Source organism: Coturnix japonica, chromosome Z (assembly GCF_001577835.2).
Source record: "Coturnix japonica isolate 7356 chromosome Z, Coturnix japonica 2.1, whole genome shotgun sequence".
Taxonomy (NCBI): domain Eukaryota; kingdom Metazoa; phylum Chordata; class Aves; order Galliformes; family Phasianidae; genus Coturnix; species Coturnix japonica.
The window spans coordinates 27848400-27870698 of NC_029547.1; the positions used below are offsets into that span (position 1 = coordinate 27848400).

The 22299-nt window shown below is 36.9% G+C and overlaps 1 protein-coding gene across 1 annotated transcript in view; it reads right to left on the reverse strand.

Annotated features, from left to right (window-relative positions):
* MPDZ (multiple PDZ domain crumbs cell polarity complex component) overlaps window positions 1-22299 on the reverse strand; it is a 92000-nt gene that overhangs the window by 33932 nt on the left and 35769 nt on the right. Inside the window, 9 exon segments of the mRNA XM_032441256.1 lie at window positions 438-536; window positions 1377-1478; window positions 5231-5272; window positions 8554-8752; window positions 11392-11515; window positions 12496-12678; window positions 16505-16663; window positions 18714-18830; window positions 20105-20314. Coding sequence (XP_032297147.1) covers window positions 438-536; window positions 1377-1478; window positions 5231-5272; window positions 8554-8752; window positions 11392-11515; window positions 12496-12678; window positions 16505-16663; window positions 18714-18830; window positions 20105-20314 — 1235 coding nt within the window.

Genomic DNA, 22299 nt, shown 5'->3' on the forward strand with positions numbered 1-22299 from the left:
CAAAATAAATGAAGTCTAAAATGCAACAATGCCAACCACTGAAGACCCCTAGATTGGCATAATCATTTAAAAACATTCAGGAATAACTTTGGCAATTTACTGGTTTTCCTTCATTGTGAATTATCTATTAGATTGCTCAGAAAGTTGTAACTACTATTGGCTCCATTTACTTTGGCTTCTAATAAAAAATTTATCTTCAACTCCTCTTACTGGGTTGCAAACAGTAAGCCAATAAAGATAAATTTACCGAAGCAATTAAGCACTGGATTGCAGAGATTCAGCCCAAAGGCAGTAAAAATCAGCAGTGAATTATGTCTGTAACACACAACACACATAAACTGCACTAGTTCTGTTTTCTTATTCTTCTTAAACTGCATCAGGTTTCAAAATTTTTGGATTTCAGATTAGATTATTTATTGTACAAGATCTATACTTACTTTCTGGGTTGGTTCCAGTTACTGAAAGCTGCATTTTGAAGTTCACTTTCTTCTCCTTCCCCCTCTTCACGTTCTGGGAGCTCTGGAATTTCCCTGGTGCTAAACAGGAACATGGAATTCATTTTGAAAAATTCCATAAAATTACTGTATTCCCATGAAAAAAAATCAGGTACTGGATAGTGTCAGCATTGTATTTCTACCAGAAATACAATTTTACTACAATTTTTATCAGTACATAGAATTTCCATATCAGAAACCTGTTGGAACACATATCATACACAGCGATTCCTAAAGGATTTCTCTCTATTACTAAGTTCTACTAACCAACAACTACAGGTTAAAAGACCCTGTATGCAGAAACTAGAACTAAATCAAAGCTGAAGGTAAGTACTAATAGTTAATACTGCACCATTAATAATAAGTAATTATTATTACTTATTAATTACTTAGTGCAAAACAATAAGATTCAAATTTTAAAAAAACTGTTATTGCTTATTTTGGCCTGTAACAACTGAGTCTTTAAAAGCAACACAAAGAACAGTAAAATTAATTCTCTGCCATACATATTTTGGATAGAATATCAATGCCAAATTCTCATATCAGAAGCACTGATTATTTGTGGCAATACATAAATCAAAATTGTGTTGTATTTAAAAAGAAATTTAGGACTGGACAGCACAGTGTCTTTACTGGAAAAAATAAATACCTGTAAAATAATCTTATAAAAATTTGCTAGCTAAAGCCAACATACTCTGTTTTGAGCAACTTCTTATTTAAATGGTGGCTAGTCTGAAAGAAAATCACTATCTTTCAGCTCTAAATATAAAATAAAATACAAATTACAAAATAAAATGTAGCATCCAGAATTATGCAAAGTGTATATACAAAGAGTTAGATCTGCGATTTATACAGGAGAAAACAAAAGGTCTTTTGACTCACGAGGCAGACTGTGAGGAAGAAATTACTGCCACATTTTCCTCTGACTGTTGTTCCAAACTGGCTCTGTACTTCGGTAAATTTTCTGCTACCACATATGTAATACTGCAATAAAATGGACATGATTAAAGTAGTATGAGGACTTCTAGTCATATCTTTGGTGGGTGTGAAGAATGGATATGAAATTACTTCATATAGGCACTGACTTCAAAATCACCAAATCTGCTATGTTGAAAATAAATTATTAAGTAGTTGTTGTGGCTTGTGAAAAATAAGCATCTGTGATCAAATTAGACAGATGAACTGCTCTTGATTCTACTGAGAGTTACTACATTTAAGTAAAAGGTGTTTTAAGAGCAACAAGTATATAACAGGGATAATTCTGTTTCAGCCAAAACAGATTCCTTGTGCAAAGATAAATAATAAAATACATGTGAAGTATGAAGTATCATTACCATCATAAAAGCTGGTTGAATATGCTTCTGGAAGCTAGTTTGCAGAAGGTTTTGTGTTTTCAACAGAAGATTTCTAGGTGTTTTAGGTTTCCATACTTTTAGTTAAAAATACTGCATGGGTTTTGACATAAATGTGTTATAGTACGTCTGGTAATCTTCAGGGAGTAATCCTCTGCCTAACTCTTTCCTCCATGTCACCATGCATGTCCAGTCAGTTCGAGATAGTCACGTTCCAGCAGCCAAATGACATGCAGACTCCTGAAGCCCTGCTATAACTCAGTCAGGTTTGAATGCCAGAAAGAGAAATGGCACAAGAGACTGTTGAGGTGGGAACAAAGAAAAAGATTAAGGCATGAAAAGTCTTTCTGAAAAAATTTCGTCTGCAGGCAAAGGGACACTATGATCTAAACAGGCCTAGTATAACCAGGCTTCGTCATGCCCCACTAAGCTGCTGTCCCACAAGCAGCTTAGCTATCAGATCAAATTCTGTCAAAAACTAAGTCTGATGGAGTCCAGCTATCCACCATATGGGAGCTGAAAAGGAAGAACTCTAGTTCTTCTGACAGAAATTTCTAAATTATCTGCACCATCACTTGCTCCTTTTCTCCTAGTAATCTATTAATTTGTCTGCCTTGGCATTTTTTTTCACGTGATATGCGCTTAACAAAAAGTGTGTTTTCATTCTGAAATGCTGTGGAGTTAATGTTCAGTGGGGAACAAGCACTCAGTGGAAGATCACTGATTTATCTGTTTTCCCTGAGCACCAAGAAAGAAGCAAGATGTAGAACAGTTCTTTCTTGAAGCCCAGCAGTGAGACAAAAAGAGGGAAAAGAATAGCATTATTGTATCAGAAGTTCTTTGATTTTTGCAAATAATTACAACTATTTCTCAGCCATCTCCAACTCTAAATGTGGTAACTTACAGCAAAGTAAAAATACTAGTCACAAAACTCCCACACAGCAAATGCTGCTGTGGAAGCTCTACCTTAGTAAGTCCACAAGGATCCGCTGCCACTGTAAAAGCCAAAACGTGTACAAGCTGTGTTTCAGTGAAAGAAAAAGCATCGCTTATCCAGTTACATTTTACTCTACAAAAATAAGTAGGAAATAAGGTACTTTCCCTTGAAAGGCAGCTGCATTAAAGAAACTAGATTTGCAAGCAATATTTCTATTGGTTAGAACATCTGGGCAATCTTTTTTCCACTAAAATTCTGTAAGAAGCTGTTGTTCACAGTACAGATAGGAGAACGGAGAGTTTCTAAAAAGGAAATACAGATGTTCAGACCGAGTCCAATGCAGACAGCAGAGAGTCACCATCAGTTAGAGAGGGTCCAAAATTTCACATCTCTTGTCCAGTCCTTTTGTACAGGGAACATGAAGCAAAACTGTGCAGGATCCTGAAGTTCAAGGGTAATAAAGGTCTCCACCTTATATTCTGGTGCAACATCAGCATTACAGGTCAGCTAACAGGGTAGGCAAACCAGATGTGCTACAACTTCCAGGATACCTTCTAGATCTTAACTACTTTAATAAGTAACTAACGTGTCCTGGGTCATTCTGAAGGTGAAGCTTAAAGAATGCTCTCAAATATCCTTACACACTACTTACAAATGTCACCTCAAAAATGTCTTACGTAGGTAAGCTTCTACTTCTTCATACTGCACAGAAATTGAAAATAAAAGGGGTTTGGTCCAACATTTCAAAACTGTGCACCTACATGGTGTAACTTTTACTTAACTGATGGAGTCAAATTTTGTAAGCATCATTGCCAGTTCTTGTAGTTCATTGGAAAAATTACATCATTTTAATTCTAGTGCTTAGCTACAATTCTAACTGCCTAATTATAAACCCTCAAAGGAACATTCAATAACTAAGTTTGCTCTTTGTTCTCATCTACAATTAAACACCAATAATGCTTGAGCTATTTCATAAATACAAGCCAGAGCATTTACTTGTGTTTTGCAATAAAGAAAAAGTTTTTAAAAAAAGTACACTCTGTGTAGGAGTTCATTTTGCTTCTTGCTAAAATTCAGTGAACTGCAAAGGCTTCATTAACTGCTTTAATAAATCAATCTATATTACAGATTAAACAACTTTAGAGAGCCATACGTTATAAGTTCACCTCTATTAAGTGTCTGTCTTTCCTCTTTCTACACCCCACAAGATATAGCAAGGTCAGCTAGTACTAGTGGCCTTGGACTTCACACCTGCCAATAATCTGTTCCCTGTTTAATACTTATGGTCAGAAATCCCATAATGAATCAAATCCATCACTCACTGGAACTCTACTGCAGCTGACTTCTTAGAGGACACAGTAATGTCTGAAGATACCCTGCACCATCCCGCACAGCTCATCATGTACCATGGCCACAACAAGGGTGCTGGGCTCCTTTGGTCAACTATGTTGACTCATACTTGACAGTGGAAATAAAAATCCACCCAGAATCTAAGTGGTTCATACCCAGAAGAGACCTACAAATGCGTTAATATGTCACAGGGAAGAGAGTAAGAGAAACAAGTGCTATGAAAGAGGTATGAAAATACGGAAGATGAGAAATGATTAAATGCTTTACTGTTCTATTTCTCCTCTGCAAGACAAGCTGAGGTTCAACAATTTCAAGAAAAAGTATATGTGGGGGCTATTAGTTTGCTTACTTTCATAGCATTACAAGATAAAATGTATAGCTTAAGGATAAAGTGTTCTGGCTTCCCTTCTTTGAGATACCACCCCCATCACCAAGATATGCACTGGCAGTGACAGCAGTGACAATGGAAACACCAAATGGTGTACAAATGAAAATGTGTCAACACAACAAAGCATGCAGAACAGAGGAACAGGTATCACATGCTTGACTGAACAACCTCACAAAACCTTGAAACACCAACAAGCCAAATAACAAAAAATACGGACAAGATTCATAACAAATTATTGGTATTAAGAATTAAGGTCTAGTTTCAACCTTTTTACACACGAAGTAAGAAAAATGTAAGTGCTACAGAAAATATGATACTGAGATTAATCCAGATATCAGTACACTGTACTCTAGCAGTGGGCCCTGTACAAGCACACAGATACACAAACCACACATGTGGCTGTCATCAGCAGTCATCTTTTAGAATACAGGCATTTTCATTCTAGTCTTAGGAAGTTTGCTCCAATCTTCAAGTTTTGGATATAGATACATATAAAAATAGAAGCACACACATATACTTATATATATATATATATATATACATCCACACATGCAGGCACGAGTGCACATGCACACACAAAGAGACAGAATATGTACCTATATCTGGATATATCCCTGACATTACTATGGATGTAATAAAAGCATGGAATGATTTTACAGACAAGTTGCAACACAGAATTATGATGATTTTCTGAATCGCCAATACTCACACATAAAAGAGGGCCTGATCATCAGAAGGTGCTGGAGAAGATCTAGAATGCGAAGCATATGATGCAGCATTGTTTTACAAGGGTGTTAACAAATGTCAATGTCTCATGCTGAATGTGAGAGGTATACTTAAGTAGTTAAAGGTATGAGCTGTTTTGTTTTTTTTTTTCCTTTCTTTTTTGCCTCCCCCATTTTCTTTATTATTATTTATTAGACCGCCACATCATTTGTACTTGCCTCAGAAACCATTTCATCTTTATTATTATCTATAGCAGTGATTACTAACAAACATGGAAAATGGAAATGTAATCTATATTCTATTTCTTGATCAGGAATTCATCCCCATGCTTTAGGTTAAGACAGACAAACTGTGATTCAGATTAGACATTATCTGAATCATCGGACAGATGTGACAAGCAGCTCCTGCTGAAAAAAAAAACACTATTAATCCAGAAATATAAGATCTCCGAGCAAGGTGCAGTAAGAAGTGAAAAAGAATGTATCATGGTAATGCCACACATCTGTTTATTCACAAACAAAAGGAAAAAGAATATCTCAATACGGAACTCAGATTGCTTATTCCTGAACTATGAAAACCGAACATTCTAGAATGAGATAAAACAAAGCCTTTACATAGCACATAAAAATGACTTGATGTGTTATCACAGAAAGTACAGAATTGTTAGAATTGGAAAGGACCCTTAAAGATCACGTAGTCCAAGTTCCAGGCAATGAACAGGATATGCACACCTAGATCAGGCTGTTCAGTGCCTGGTCAAGCCTGACCTTGAATATCTCCAGGGGAGGTGCACCCGCCATGTCTCTGGGCAGCCTGTTCCAGTGCTTTGTTACCTTTACGGTAAAAAAACTTTTTCCTTATATCCAGTTTGAATTTACCTTTTAGTGTGAAACCATTTGCCCTTGTCCTGTCACAACACACCCTGATGAATGTTCTGTCCCCTTCTTTCTTATAGTTCCCCCTTAGATATGGAAAGGCCAATATCAGATCTCCCTGGAGCCTTTACGAGACAGAACAGCCCCAGCTCTCTCAGCCTGTCCTCACAGGAGAGGTGTTTCATCTCTTGGATCATTTGTCTGGCCTTCCCTCTGGACATGCTCGAAAAGGTTCATGTCTCCCCTGTATTAAGGACTTCACATCCAGATGCAGAACTCACTGGTAAGTTCTCAACAGCACAGGACAGAGGGACAAATACTTTTTGTCATTGAAACATAGCTTTGAAATGAAAACATTCCTGTAGAAATCGCCTTTGGGGGACACTCTAGTGCTCAAAAATAGTTTTGTTTAATAGTTTAGGTACTAACTTTGAAGTCCTTTGTGGAAAAAGATTTTATAAGCAAAACTGATGGGCTGTACGTCTTTCTTTTCCAAAGCTGATAAAAAAGATTCAATGCTTGCTTACTTGAAAGTCTGGCTCTTAGATCACAAAACCTGCATGATGGTGTACCACATCAGCTCTGAAACATTGTTTATTTAGCTCTGAATTTGTCTAAGCAAACAGGAAGAATTACCACGATACAGTGCTATCCAAAAGTCCAAATTCCTGATTCAGGGCATTTTCACCCATTTTTTCACCCATCTTTTTCTTCTCCCTTAAGAGAAAATTACTGAAAAGTTCAATTATGCTTACAGAGTAGATCTGTATCATAATTATATAGCCCTGTCCTTCTTGGAAGCCACGAAAGCACTTGGTCTTTCACTTGCTTGAAGTGAAAACACTGGCTTCACTTTAAACTCTTATCATAGGAATGCACTGAAGAACACAAGCATAAAATGAAAGCCAAAAACGTTAAGTCAGAATGTGAATGGCTCAGAAGTTCTTATAGAAGGAGGTGAAGCTCTTTTCTCTGTGACATCTGAACGTTTACATCTAGTATGAGATTTGATATTACAAATGTATCTGGAAAACTACTAAGACTATAAAGCAAAACTTAAAATCACAAAGCAAGAATGAAGGAACTTTAAAAGGATAAACACAAAGCATCAACACATCTTTGTTTCATGTAACTATGGCATTGAAAAAAGATTCCTCACAGAAAAAAAAATCATGCTGTAGCATTTGGATATTTAAGCAGACATACAAACACATACGTACTAATTGATTTCAGTCATGGAAGCTGGAATTATAGGAGTTTGAAATCTTACAAGAATAATCAATACCATGTTTTATCAATGCAGATTCCCTCATATTCACAACAGTACTGTCAGTAAAGGTAATGAATTAAATAAGCACAATCTAGTATTTAAGCAAGCTAGTATAAAATCCTAATACTGTATACAGACAATTAAACATACCACTTATAGTCAAGATGCTTAGCATACTTGCTCTCAAAATGCTACGACTCTTTAAAGCCAGCATACTTCCAGGGAAGAAAGAAAAGCCCTGCACCCTGTTCTGAACTGACAAAAACTAGTTACCTGACACCACACTGGGACTGTACCGACCATTTTCAAAGCCGCCCCCTCAAATAATTAGATACTTCTATTATACAGAGTTCCAAGAATTCTGTGAGCCCAGTCCATGTTATCATGGATTTTAGAAAAAATAACTATTAGTTAATTTGAGCTGTAAACCCAGCACTCTCTAGTCTGAAGCACTGTCCATAAGCTCTCGAACACTTAATTTTTAGATGTTGCAAATGTGGGCAACCATGACATCTATAAAGAACTATACTCAACTTTCCAGTAAAAAAATTGAACTCTAGAAAAACTTCCATATTAAGCAAGTGGATTTTTGAGACTATTAAATAGTTCAAATTTTAAGCAGCACTACAGAGAAAAAAAATAATAATTAATGCATTTCATACATACTAATGAAAACCTGGAAGAGACTATACAAAACACATTGTTAAATCACAGAAGTACTAATGGTGTTTTTTTTTAAACTTTGTTTTTCTGCATTAACATTGGGTTTTTACACTTTCTGTCTGGCAGCCAAAACCAAAATCCATCACAAACGTCATTTCCATCAGATGAAGACACCTGTGCAATGGCCAGAATAGTCAACATTTCAGAAGCAAAAGTATCTCTGAGGAAATTCTTAATTTGTTTAGCAGTGTCATATTGTAAATGCAAAACTCTGACAAACCCTACTACTTCAATAAAGCCAGGCAAAGGTAATGAATATCGTTAATTAATCACAGAATTAAATTCTAAGAATATCCAAAGCCTCCTACACCAGTGATTTTAAATTTAAAGATAAATACATCCTGTAAAAACAAAACAAAAAAGTGATTTAGAAAATATACATGAATATGAATAAATTTTCCTTTTCCTACTAGAGTCAATATTTCTGTCTATACTTACTTTATTTCTGGTCCAATAAGTGAATGTCTCCTTAGCATAGCTCAGGCTTGTGCATTGGTTAAGTTAGCACTCAATTCTTCATTAATGGACAGGATGCAGTCTCCCACGTTAATCCTTCCATCACGACTTATTGATCCTCCATGGATGACACTACGAACTATCATTCCTGTGCCATCTTTATCAGAACTTACTGTCATCCCTAGAGTAAGAAAGGCATGAAATAGCTAAAAGTTAATATATATCTTCTTTGAGCCCTCACTCTGGGTGACAAGGAAAAGTAAAGCTGTAGCAGACTGGGAGGGCAAAAGACAGCCACATGACCTGCCAACGTCAACAAGCCAAATACTGTCCTTCTCCTTGTGTTTCTGTCTTTCCAAAGGGAGCCAGGAGTTAAAAAACACAATTACAGCATCTTCACTTTACCTTATGTCATTTCACATATCAGGTTGAATATAAAAAAGTGAAAAACAGCGGAATATTTAAGAAGAAAATAAACCAGAAATCAAATAGATCTATCAAAAGCAATAAAATCACATATAAAACCATTATTTTGTAACCCCTCTGGGTGGTTCATCAAGTTCATTTGACACATCTTAATTTTATGATGATTCTTTTCAGAGAAAAAAAAAAAAAAAAGAAAAGAAAAAAAAGAAAAAAAAAGAAATTGAAAGAACATTATTAACTATAAGCATGGGGTAATACTGCACAATTTTTAATTTTCTGCAAAAATTAAGGCAGCCAATTGCTTAGGCTCAGAAGAGCATCCTGACTTCTGCAATAGCCTGTGTACTATTGAAAGATACAGTTCTTTAATCAGTGTACATGACAGCCCTGCCTGTGGTGCAGCAAGATGCTATGTCTCTCATTTTACATGCATCATTAAACTTGGCATTCTTTTCACTAAGGAGAAATAAGACAGAAACTGCCTACAGGGCAGCTGGTACATTTCTAGGATAAACTGATCTTCACAAAGACAAAAGGTACCTTAAGACCCAAAACAGACTTCTCTCCATTGATATTAGTGTAGATGTATCACTGTCTTAATACTAACAAGCTTTTCATATTCCTTCCTGTGCACTGATGAATGTGAAAGCTTTTCCTTACAAGAAAAAGTAACTGAAGGAAGAGTGCCTTTTAGAGCAGAATTTACTGAAGACGCAGTGAGCACTCCTCTTGGCTTCTACTGGATTTTGATGTAAACCACAAGTTAGCAAATACTGGGAGCACAGTTCTATCTTCACAATGTCTTACTATCTTGTCCAGATTGACTGGAAGGAAGATGATCTGATCTTGATCATTTATATACAAATATGGCTATAGAATTCTGACCACTTGACTCTAGGAATGTAGACCTTGGGAGACAGACTACTGAACAAGAACAGGAACTGGCTGAGAAGTTTAGAAAGCAACTGGAACCTACAGACTATCCAGACTCAGCAAACCAAGCAAACACAATTGTCTCAGAGGAGAAAAAATAACAGAAATACTGCTAGCATTTCAAGAACAAAATACACTTGTGCTTTTTTGATTTCCAGAAATATAAAACCTCTGTATAGTTCCGGTTCCTCATGTTCACTTAGAATTGAGATCAACATTGTTACCCAAGCTCTAAGAAGGCGGCCGTGTTATCAAAAAACTACCCTATAAGCATGGTATGTAGAAATCACATTTTATCTTTTGGAAAAACTGTAAAAGCACTTTCAGGATGGGACATTATTAAACAGATGAAAGAACATGGTGTTTCAAATGACTGGAGTTTTATATTTATGATTATTTATGATTTACCAGGGACTGTCAACTGTAACACATTCTATATAAAAGTGCTCACAATATTACAGTATCATGACACACCATCCACCTCAGCACAGTAAGGATGTTCTGAACTATGGCATTTTATGGAAAAAGGCTCAAGGATTTCTGTCAGAGTGCTTCCAGTGGACAGTACATCTCTACATTTAAAATCAATGCAAACAGCCAATATTTAAACTAAGTTCCACTCTGATAATGCCAGAATTTCTTCCAAGACAGAAAAGCACCTGTACTCTAAATCAAAACAAAGAAAAATGCTGGCCTATGTCAGGAGTGGAGCAGCACTGTCTCCTGCCCCAAACTTTCCATGGACTGGCTGTGAGATTCCTTTGCCTATGCTCATCCCAGCCTCGCTACCTCCACAGCCATTACTGGAACCTGAAGAGGACAAGAAAAACTGCTTCAACCTATTGTGCCTATTAATACCATAATACACCTCTGATCAGTATGTTCAGGGAGATGCAGACTGCAGATCATCAAAAATGGCAGATTCTCTACAAAATGATATTTTTGAATTAAAAACAATAGATAAATGTATTAATTATCTGATTTTTTAGAAATACTGAAACTTAAGAAGCAGTGGAAATCGGTGGAAAGGAACTGAACATCTTGCTTAGTTTTGAAGAAAAGAAGATGATTTCATGTTTACATACATTTAAATATAACACTCTGAGACCAAAGCTTTTCCATCTCAAAATACAGAACTTACTGGCCCCATCTTGTGTCTTTCCACTCTGTCAAATACAGACACAAAGAGAACATATTAAAACTGTACCGTTAATATTCAGGATCAACCACATTTCTTAATGGAAAATATATATATATATTTGCTGTGAAAGGTGACAGCAAGTGGATTCACTGCCATCTTAGCAAAACAGAACAAAAGCAACACATACTGTCTAAACGCTTTACCGTTTAAAATGAAAATGTTTAGTCTTCACTACTAGAATGGGAAATACAAGAGAAAACCAGAAAGCCATGTTTCTGAACAGGTTTAAAAAATAAATAAACAAAAGACAGTTATTTTACCTAGACTTGAATTGCCTTTTGCAATAGTGATGGTTTCCTCAAATGTCTTTTTCATCCCATTTGCACTTGCTGAAGCTTCTTCCACAGATGGTAAGGTGGTAGATTCCATTAACATTCCTGCATCCTAATGCAAAGGAAAATAACATCAGTTCATAATACAGATATAAAAATATGCATGGACAGAGACTTCATCTTACCAAACCTATGAGTGTAACTAATACAGATTCCCTATATGGTCAGTCCATTAAAGATCAAACTGATGTATGTGTTTTCACTATGTGATACAAGAAGTGTATTGCAAAGTACATTGTAAATTTCGGGACACTATTTACTCTCTTAAATTACTGTGATGAATTCAGAGGCTTGCTGACTCATACACGTGAGATGCCTGACAATCTACCTATGCTAAAGCAACAAAGTTAATACAAAACTATGACTTTTTAAAGACTGCCTTAAACACTGAAGGGAAGGAATCAAAACAGGTCACAGTGACTGTCTTATAAGGAACCACTCCTTGCACAGTCTTATTATGTGAGATGAACTGTGCAACTACGCATGAGCACCTGGATGTAAGATTTTCACATCACTTCTCACTGGTTTCCCACACCCGGTATTCAGCTGTGGACCTCCTCTATATGCCCACTTCTCAGCAGAAATTAACAGAAAAGCTTTGCTCTGGACCCCCAATCTACCCAACAAATGCTCTATGCTCCAGCACTGACTAGTGCTGCAATGTACGAGCAGACTTAAATACATACATTATCTCCTGTGTCTGGGAGATTACTTTTCTGAAACCATAAATCATCTCCTGTTTTTGGCTAGGCTGACTAAATTCCTAAGAACGAGGAGCGAGCTTCCACATTTGACTCTTGACGTTCACAATCAAAGAGCCACAAGTTGTTGCTGACCAATGCCAATTTCCGGAAATCTAACAGTTTAATAGTGACTTTGCACAGTATTTTGTTTTTTTTTTTTTAAAAAAAGAAATCTTTACTTTTCCAGTGGCATCAAGCTGTGTGTTAGCATTTTTGCAAATTCTGCTGCTGTCTGAGATTCAGTTCAAACTATTATGTTTTCATTTAGGTTATGTAAGTGAACACTCACAGCCGTGGGAATCGTAAAATCCTCAGACTGACATGACACATCAGTAAGAACAGAGGCAGTTTCCAGGCTTCTGTCCTCTGCTGTACTTGGTTCTGCCCCTCTCTCACTCAGATCCATAGTGTACGACCCCTCGGTAGATATACAATTATCATCTGCATAATCTGAAGATTCGTTTCCAGCAACCTGCTCAAAACAGGAGGCAATAAACAACCAACATTGTTTTGAAGTACAATAAAATGTAAATCTTAAACAGAAACTAATCTCACAGAATCTAATCTCACAGAATTTAAACATGTTAGTTCTAACATGAGTATTCTCAGTGGATTTCTAAAGGCATTTTACTACAGATTTATCTGATTTCTGAGACAAATTATTCCATTTTATAATAGCACAAATCAGTGAAGATAAAGTTACTGCTGAAAGCTAAATCCTAATGTTGTGTCAGTCAGTAAATCTTTACTAACTCAACGAAATGTCCACTCACACATTCTCAAATAAGACTCAACAAGCTTCAGCGATGTACTAAAATTAGTGCATGCAACTGTCTTTTTCAGGTAGAAAAAAACTGCAAGACCAAGGTTTTTATTCTCAAATCACTACCCGATTAAAAGTAACTTTGAACAGGTATAGCACAATCATATAGTCTGATTATCCATGTAACTGAGAAAAACTGTTTTGTTGTTGTTGTTTTAATATCCCTTCTATACAAGGAGGGAATAGTAAAAGAAAAAAAACTCAGTCAAATGTCAGCAAATAAGTGAACATTTTGAAGTGTGACAGCTCTGAAATGCAATGCTTCAGTTACAAATGTTTAACAGCCAGTACTTGCTGCTAGCATCATTATCCAAAACAGCCACACCAAGACTAAGTTCTCAATACAAAACTCGCTGACTCTCAATTATTTGATCTCCCATTTCAAGTATTTTTAAAGGATTTAAATAATCACAGGCTTCTGAAAAAAATACTCAAATTCCAAATTCCTGGCTTCCAAAGTAATTAATTTTAAAAACACATAGGCTATTACATATTAGGAAGATGAATCAAGGACTAAGAGATTATATGCAAAGGATCTATATCATTGTTATATATTCTTCTCAAAAACACAGCAAATGTAGTCACATGAATTTCTACCTTTATATAAGATTTTATTCACTGATCCCTCTTCTTTTACTACATTTCCATGAAGTGAGAAAAACATGTCACAGAATCACAGAATGACCCGGGTTGGAAGGGACCTCAAGGATCATGTAGTTCCAAACCCCTCTGCCTGGCAGGGCCACCAAACATACACCTTTACTAGATCAGGTTGCCCAGGGCCCCGTCCAACCTGGCCTTGAACACCTCCAAGGACGAAGCATCCACAACCTCCCTGGGCAGCCTGTTCCAGGGCCTAAATACTCTCCTACTAAAGAACTTCCCCCTAACATCCAACCTAAATCTTCCATCTTTCAACTTAAAACCATTTCCACTAGTCCTGCTATTGTCAGCCCTTTTGAAGAGTTTACTCCCCTCCTGGGTGTAAGTTCCCTTCAGGTACTGAAAGGCTGCAATGAGGTCACCCCGCAACCTTCTCTTCTCCAGGCTGAACAAACCCAACTCCCTCAGCCTGTCCTCATAGGGGAGGTGCTCCAGCCCCCTGATCATCTTTGTGGCCCTCCTCTGGACCCTTTCCAAAATCTCTATGTCTTTCTTGTACTGAGGGCTCCACACCTGGACACAGTACAACAGATGGGGCCTCACAAGAGCCGAGTAGAGAGGGACGATCACCTCCCTATCCCTGCTGACCACCCCTCTCCTGATGGAGCCCAGGATCCCATTTGCTTTCCGGGCTGCCAGAGCGCACTGCTGGCTCATGCTGAGTCTTTCATCCATCAGGACCCCCAGGTCCTTCTCAGCCGAGCTGCTCTCAAGGACCACTCCTCCCAGCCAGTACAGGTGCTTGGGGTTCTTCTGGCCCAAGTGCAAAACCTTGCACTTTGCTGTGTTGAACCTCATTAGGTTCACCCAAGCCCAGCTTTCCAGCCTGTCGAGGTCCCTCTGATGTTCTCCAGTTTGTTTTCCAGAATGTGTTAAATCAAGACTCACAGGATTTGGGTATATTTTATATTGTTTTTCTCCCCACAGCCCTGGAATTTTTGTCTTTGACAGAATGCCAACATGCTTGTTTCTATCCCTAGACCAGATAAAAAATGGATCATCTGTAAGCAACTGGTTTAAGTAACATCTGAGAAGGTAACCGAGCAACACCTAAGTACTACTAATCTGCATGATGTAATCAATGAAATTTCCTAGTTTTGATGACCACAACTCCAGAACTATAATCTATCTAAATGAAATCAGAAGGCTTAAAAGACAGCTGAAGCACATACACCTTTAACTCTGTTTCATATCTGTTTTTAGACCAGTGGGGGTATATTCATTGCAAAGACTCAGACGGTACCTCAGCATCTTTTCCTTAAGTCGTAAGTGCATTAAAGCAGCAATATATGACCCATTAACATTTATTTCACTTAAAGAAAAGCCAATGCTTTCATTTTTGAAGACAAACAAAATTTCAAGAATTCACAGTAACAGCTGCACGTGAATTCACTAGAAAATTACTTTGACCTAAAATTATTTTTTGACAGCTATCTTTAAATTGATGGCAAAGGCATTCATAATCTGAACTTCAGCTGCCTCTGCAGTTATAAATAGCTGAAATATCTCAGTATTCATCATAGTATCCAATGACACTTTTTTTTTTTTTAAACTGATTTTACTGCTTCCAAACTTTTCTTTTATAAATTGATTTCCTTGCTGTGTTCACTTTCTGAAGTACTTCATAACTGAACACTATTAAAGGTTACTCGAAGAGGTCAAACTTTTCATACCAGTGCAAAGAGAAGAGTGGAAACTCAGGACTATAATCTTAAAAAAAAAAAAAAGAAGAAAAAAAAATAAAAGAAATGGACCAAAAATTAATTCAGACTTGGTAAACTCTCAATATGATATATTATGTAAACCCAATGCCTATCTCATTAAATGCTTCTCAGCACGAAAAATGCATAAGCCATTTAAGTAACAATTACAGGGTTAACAACGCAATCTGCCTCAGTGGCACAGCAGAGATGTGCTTTTCTGTAGACGGGGAGAAGCCATTAGAAGATGAATTTAGCTTTTCAATCAGAGTGTTGTAAAGAATGAATATACTCAGGGATACGGGATAAAGGAAGATACTTTAGCTGTGGCATGAAGGTAAAAGCAGAAGCTACTCTGCCCAAGACCACTGACCGCAAAACCTAGAAGAAATTCCTACAACACTGCTTTCAAAGACCATCATTTCTAAGAGAAATTACTCAAAAGCCTCTGGATTCCAGAAATAAAACTACAGATTGAAAAGAAAAGGAAGAACAAATCGCAACTAAGAGAAATAAAGCAGATTGTGATACAACCACATGGGTACGTGACCAACAGGAATAAAGATAGTAATAGTCTTAAGAAATTTAACTTCATTTATTAAGTTAAAATATAAATGATTAGCAATTAGAGATTTGTTATGCTACAGATTTAAATGCAGTAAAATAATTCATTCGCGAACACTGTGAGTTAATTAGTAAATATCTAACTATTAGGCAGTGAAAAAGCAAAGCGTAGGACAAAAATTTAATCTTTCCATACCTAAAGTACTGTAGAATTATCCAAATATTTTATATTATCCCTCTTTAATATGTACTGAAAAAATACCGATTAGATTTCTGCAGAAGACTGACGACTGCAGCTTTAACATTAAAAACATCTCACAGTACTTTATCTGGTTATACAAAGCACAGCCCAAGTTTTCAATCTTCCAGCTGCTTCTCTCCCATACAGTTTACACCAACAGACTCAAACACTATCTTGAAAAAAGCCACACTTAAGACTTATAACAAATGTTGGTGCAAGTGGAACTGGAACAACACGAAGCATTCACATTTAGTAACACAGAGGCTTTCCACACTTGTAAGCAAGAAAAAACCATTCTCCTTTTTACCTTGGGAGTTGATGATAAAAAAGGGAAGCTGATGTTGAAATCCTCACTACAGAAGGTTGCAGGTGAAAGTGAAGTCGAAGTCGGGAATCTCAAATTCTCTGTAGCAAACTGAGATTCAAAGATGGGCTCAACAGCTAGACCAGCTCCACTGGAGTTCACCTAACAACAGAAGCAATTTAATCAGCCAGGCAATCTGTAACCTTCGCACCACATAAGCCCCAAACACATGCACGTTGGTCACTACTTACTGACTGTTAGCCCCTTTTTTCCCCTCTCTGATTTACAATGAAGTTACATTTGCACATCACAGTAAGAAAAATTTCTACTTCTAGTAACAACAGACATCAACCCATCTTCAGAGATTATAAGGAATACCTGATCTAGAACTAGAGTCTAAACTGGAATAAATTGCAGGACTGAAACTGAACACTGCCTCCGAAAAGAAACATGAGGTGTTAGAACTGCTGTATGTTGGTGTAAATATTTGGATTTATTTGGGACTTCCTTTTTTTGTTTTGTTTTTAATTGTTACTTTGTTTTACAAGAAGTAGCACTATAAAAATAACCATCTTTACTTACAGCCACATAAGTAATGCTTCCCCCATCTTATTTTACAGGCTTGGTTGCTTATAAAAGGGTACATAAGTAATCCTCTGGAAGCTGCAATGCTTTCCAAAAACATTTCTTAAATCCAACTTAAATAACTTTTTTTTTTCTTTTTTTTTTTCTCCAAAATATTTATTTCTTTCACATTCCACAAGAAGGTGAACACGGACATTTCTCCCATCTTAAATATGAAAGAAGATTTTAAGAGTTCCAAACAAGGGTACTCCTTTTCACCTTGAAACACATTTCTTTCTTAAATGCAACACATTTAGAGACTCAGATTTTCAAATACAAGAATAAAACTGTGTCTTAAACAACTCTAACCATGGCGCTTCACAAACAGTTTTTTGCTTATTAAAAGGTCCAAGTAAACACAGTATGGCAACAAAAATGTAGTGAGTTCAGAACTACAGCCATACTGTCAACTTATATGAAGCGGTTAAGGGCATAATCTGCAGAGATGGAACCTAAGTGTTGCTTTTCAGCTGCTGTGATTAATCATGCCACTAATTAATTCTCAGATAAGCAACAACAATAGCAAAAATCTGCTGTGATTTCAACAGATTAATTCTTTTTTTGGGTATAAACAATTTGGTTTTTGTCTCTTTTTGTCTCATAGTAACATATAGGTCAAACTAGCTCTTCAATGTAATTTACTCTCAGTGCATCTTCTGAAGAACACACGTTAGTCATGCTGAAGTTAAGTCCAAAATAAGGATTGTGCAATAAACTGAAAGACTAGATAGTTATATAGATGTAGCTATGAAAAACAAATCCTTCTGACTGAACTCTGCAAACATCCTCATACCTGGTGCTGTATGTTTAATTTTCAACTTTGCATATTTGACAGTCAGTTGATATATTTGTCATGTTTCATTATTCTTCAGCTCTATTTTTATTATTTTAATATGAATCAAATGGTTGTACTGTTTGGGTTTGTTTTTTTCAGGGGGGCATGGTGGGGGAGGGGGAAGGGGACTCTGAGGCCACAGTGAGGGATTGTTACAGAGACTTATTTCTTTTAACCTTTATATCTCAGTCCTTTCTAGTAACTTCTGGACTATGTAAATAACCAAATGCTCAAGTGGGCTGCGTTCTTTGTACAATATCTTTTGATCTTGCAAATCTCATAATCACTGATTGATCCTGAAGTCTTAAGAATACTGTTAAGAGAAAATATTGATAACTTTGAAATACGAGCATTCCTCCTTGTACGTCTGACTTACGTGTAAAAAGAGCGTTCCCCAGAAATTTATTTACAAAACAAGCACATGAACATTTCTTGACACAAGCTAAGATTTTTAAAAGGAATGCTCAGTGGACATAAGGACAAACGTGTAGCTATACTTTTATGAAAGTATCAGTAAAATTCTTCCACTTTTTTTCCAGCTACTGAGAGATCACTAGCTAGACTCACAACTAATGAAAACAAACAAAATCTCCAGACACCCATTTCTACCATATGGACATCTATCCCAACTACTGCGGATGAGTAATGTGGTGATAGTAAACACTAAAAGGTAAGCATAAACAGTGATAAAACAATCCTTTCCATTACAAAATGCAAAGGCTTTAGAAATCTTTGGAAAGTTGGGCCACTAACCAAAGCCAGCTCAGCATGGAAGAGGGCTGCATCAGCTGGCCCCTCCTCCTCAAGTGACTGGGTAGAGTAGAAAAAGCAGTCTTCCTTAGCAGAGACACAGCCTTCTTCTGGTGAAAGCTGCAGAAAGAACGAAGCTCTGAGTTGGATGAGTGGCCAGGAAACAAAGTGTGCAGAGTGGATTATGAAAGGGAGTTTAGAGATGCAAATGAATACCACGTGCATCAAAGAGCAATTTCGACCACAATTATAGTGTCAGGTAGATGAAAATTTGGTATCTGCAGCCACAGAGATTACAATATTATTATTATGTAAAAAGTAAGAAATAACCACAAAGACTGCACTTACACTTACAAATACAGTGGCATAAAATCAATGCCATTCTTCTGATTTGAATTCAACACATCAAAGACACTTGTCCACATTAGATGAGTTTACTATAGATAATTCAGGAAGATACAGTAGTTTTTTAATTTAATGACCTGAGATGCCACTGTCAACAGAGTTTAGGAAGTACCAGGCTTTTGTTATCCTTACATAACCCAGAACTAGATGTTTACTGTCCCGGCAGTCCTCCAGTTTGTCCTTCATATGTAAAATGTGACACCTCAGATCTCAAAGGATATGAAGACTTACATATGGAGGAAAAATTAGGTCTACTAGCTGGACAAAAAGTAAATGTATGGATGTATAATTGCACAGCATTCTTACTGACATGCTGCCTTCATAAACCTAGGTCTCCTACATATAATCCTTTTTACCACTGAAAAAGATAACACAATCTAAATCTTAAGGTTAATCATCTCCTCTAAAAACTCATTAGGTATTTTTGCCTCAGAATGGCTAAAGGCAATTATTAAATCTCACTCTTCAAACTCCTAGGGACCACTTTTCAAAATCAATAGCAGGATTATTTATACTTGTACCAAAATATCCAGTAGGCTCTAAAGCATCTGAAAAGTATTCATCTTTCTTTATACAAAGCACGCTGCCTCTATACAAAGACTATACCTGTAGTAGACCAAAACTTGTGAAGAAGTACAGTAGCCAAATTCCAGAAAACAACATAAAGTGACATTGAGTCATCACACATTTAGAAAACCTAGTAACTAAAAATTATGTTTAGAAAACAGCAGCCTAAAAAGACTGTGCTGGTCACAAGATGCATCACTGTTTTCTCAGCTAGGAGACCCACATATTAGGTTCTGCATCATCATACCAGCCATAAACTACACAGGCCAGTCCTAAATGCAGGAAGTAACAGGAATCTCCATCTTTTTTTGTGTGTCACCTGGATGCATCCCAAAGCACACAAAGCACATACTGAAATCAGGATCATCATGTAGCAGCTTAAATGACAGGAAAAGTAACCCATAAAATTTCCAAATTCTTACAGGCAGAGGTTTGGCAACCCCTATTTTAACTGTTCCTGCTGGGGCTCCTTTCAGTGCTTGTACTGCTTCTTCCAGGCTGCCATTTTCCAAGCAGGTATCATTGACAAACATAAGCCGATCTCCAGGAGAAAGTCTGCCATCTTGCTCAGCCACACCACCAGGAACTAACGAGCGAATTAGAATTATAGTTTTTGAAGGGTCGGCAGGATCCTATTTAAGTAAGAAAGAAGAAAGACATTTCATTTTATTTAATCCTTTCTGTATTGGTAAGACAATTCTTATGCACTTTCTTTTCATGACCCCCAACACAGCTCTGCTCCAGATGAACCTCCTGCAGAGGCACAGACCCCTGTCCACCCTCCCCACTTACTTATGCTTCCTACTACTTTCCATTCTTAATTATGAAAACTATTACTCTTTTCTAGGTGCCATTTCATCACAAATCTCCATTACAAAGTACAGCCTGCACTGCAGTAAGTAATCAAACCTAAAAATGCAAATGATTCCTACTGCAATAACACTGTGCAGACTCTGTCCTCTCTTATACTTTGCTGTTTCTGAATACAGCCATATAGAGCCAACTGAGAAAATGTTCACTTATGCTCCTTAGTAGAACAAAGGGCTCATTTCAATAGCCACCCTGTATTTCATTGCACCAGATCACACAGCTGAGAAAGCATTTCTAAAGAGTAAAGTGCTGGTGCATGCCTAAAACAAAGTGAAGTTCTCTTTCCAAAAAATAAAAAACAAAAAACAAAACAAAACAAAAAAACATTAAAAGCCCCACAGACTTCATTAAAAATCCCATCCTCCAGCACACTGGTGTTCTACAAATAAACTAACATCAAACTCTAAGAATGGGAAAGTATGATTCTGTTATAACATCTAAAACAGGTGCAGAAATATGCATCAGCTATATTGACAAGGATCACAAGTAGCTGTTAAAACTTGGTAGAATCACAGAATTGTAGGGGTTGGAAGGGATGTCTAGACACCTAGAGATCAAAGAGTTCATTTCTCAACCCACACTCATCTATCCCATGCTGTCTTAGCTTTGATACCAGAATGTTGTGGAAGACAGTATCAAAAGCCTCACTGCAGTCAAGGTGAATGGCTTGCACTGCTATGTAGACAACATCCACTGTTTCCAAAACAATTCACTTGCAGGCACAGAAAAATATGAGAAATGTAAGATTGTACAAGCTTTACTGATAGTAAAGAGAAAAGAAAATACCTGCAAACTGGCAAGCAACTGCAGTAATTTTCCATGCCAAAATGCCCAGGCCAAAAAGGATGCACACCATAAAAGCAGCATCCAAAACTGCAGGATTTAGAACGTGATGAAAGCAAAGGTGAGAGAGAAAAATGAAGGGTGGAGGTGGGGATGGCCTGGAGGGAAGGAAGCTAAGACCACCCTTGATAACTTGGGGCAATTAATGCAGTAAGTAAAATATTGCGTGGTAATTAAATACTTCACAAGATGATATACGGTAGATATTATGTTTGGACTTGAACACTGACAGATTTGCCTACATTTTAAAGACCATCTATAATGCAATTTGGGATGACACTGCACGTCATATTTCATGAAAATCAAACAAGAAAATGTCCCATTGTATGTTATTCTTACATCCCTCAAGTCCTTCCTGGGGTAAAGAATGATGTAAGCTTTCTCAAAAGCCTGCCAGTATATAAAACATGATAAATATATTAGTACAAACACAGCCCTGATTAAAGTCAACGTTCATTGAATTTTTACTTTAAAAAAATTTAATGGAGAAAGCAAAATATAAGCAGAAACCTCACTGCAAATTTAGTTTGTTGATCACACTATCAGGTGGAAACAGAACCTTCACTGACAAACTGAAGTGTTTTAACCTCATCTCACAGGTGAGAACACAGGATAAATCACAGCTATTGTAAAATTGACAAAAGCAAAGGTAAGCAAGATTCAGAAAGCTATGTAGTCCTGCATGATATAATACAACTCATACACACAAAATACATACAAATTAAGGTATTTCCAACAGTCTTTAAAAAACTCAGTGCTTTAAATAACCACACTGACAATCACAGCTTGTGCCTGTACTGCAGAAGAGGCTGAAGCAAAAGCATGTTTTACTTTATGCTGATATGGATTCCACATACTCAAGCTCAGCTACGGAGCCTCGCTGCAGAGCATTAAGAGTAACACA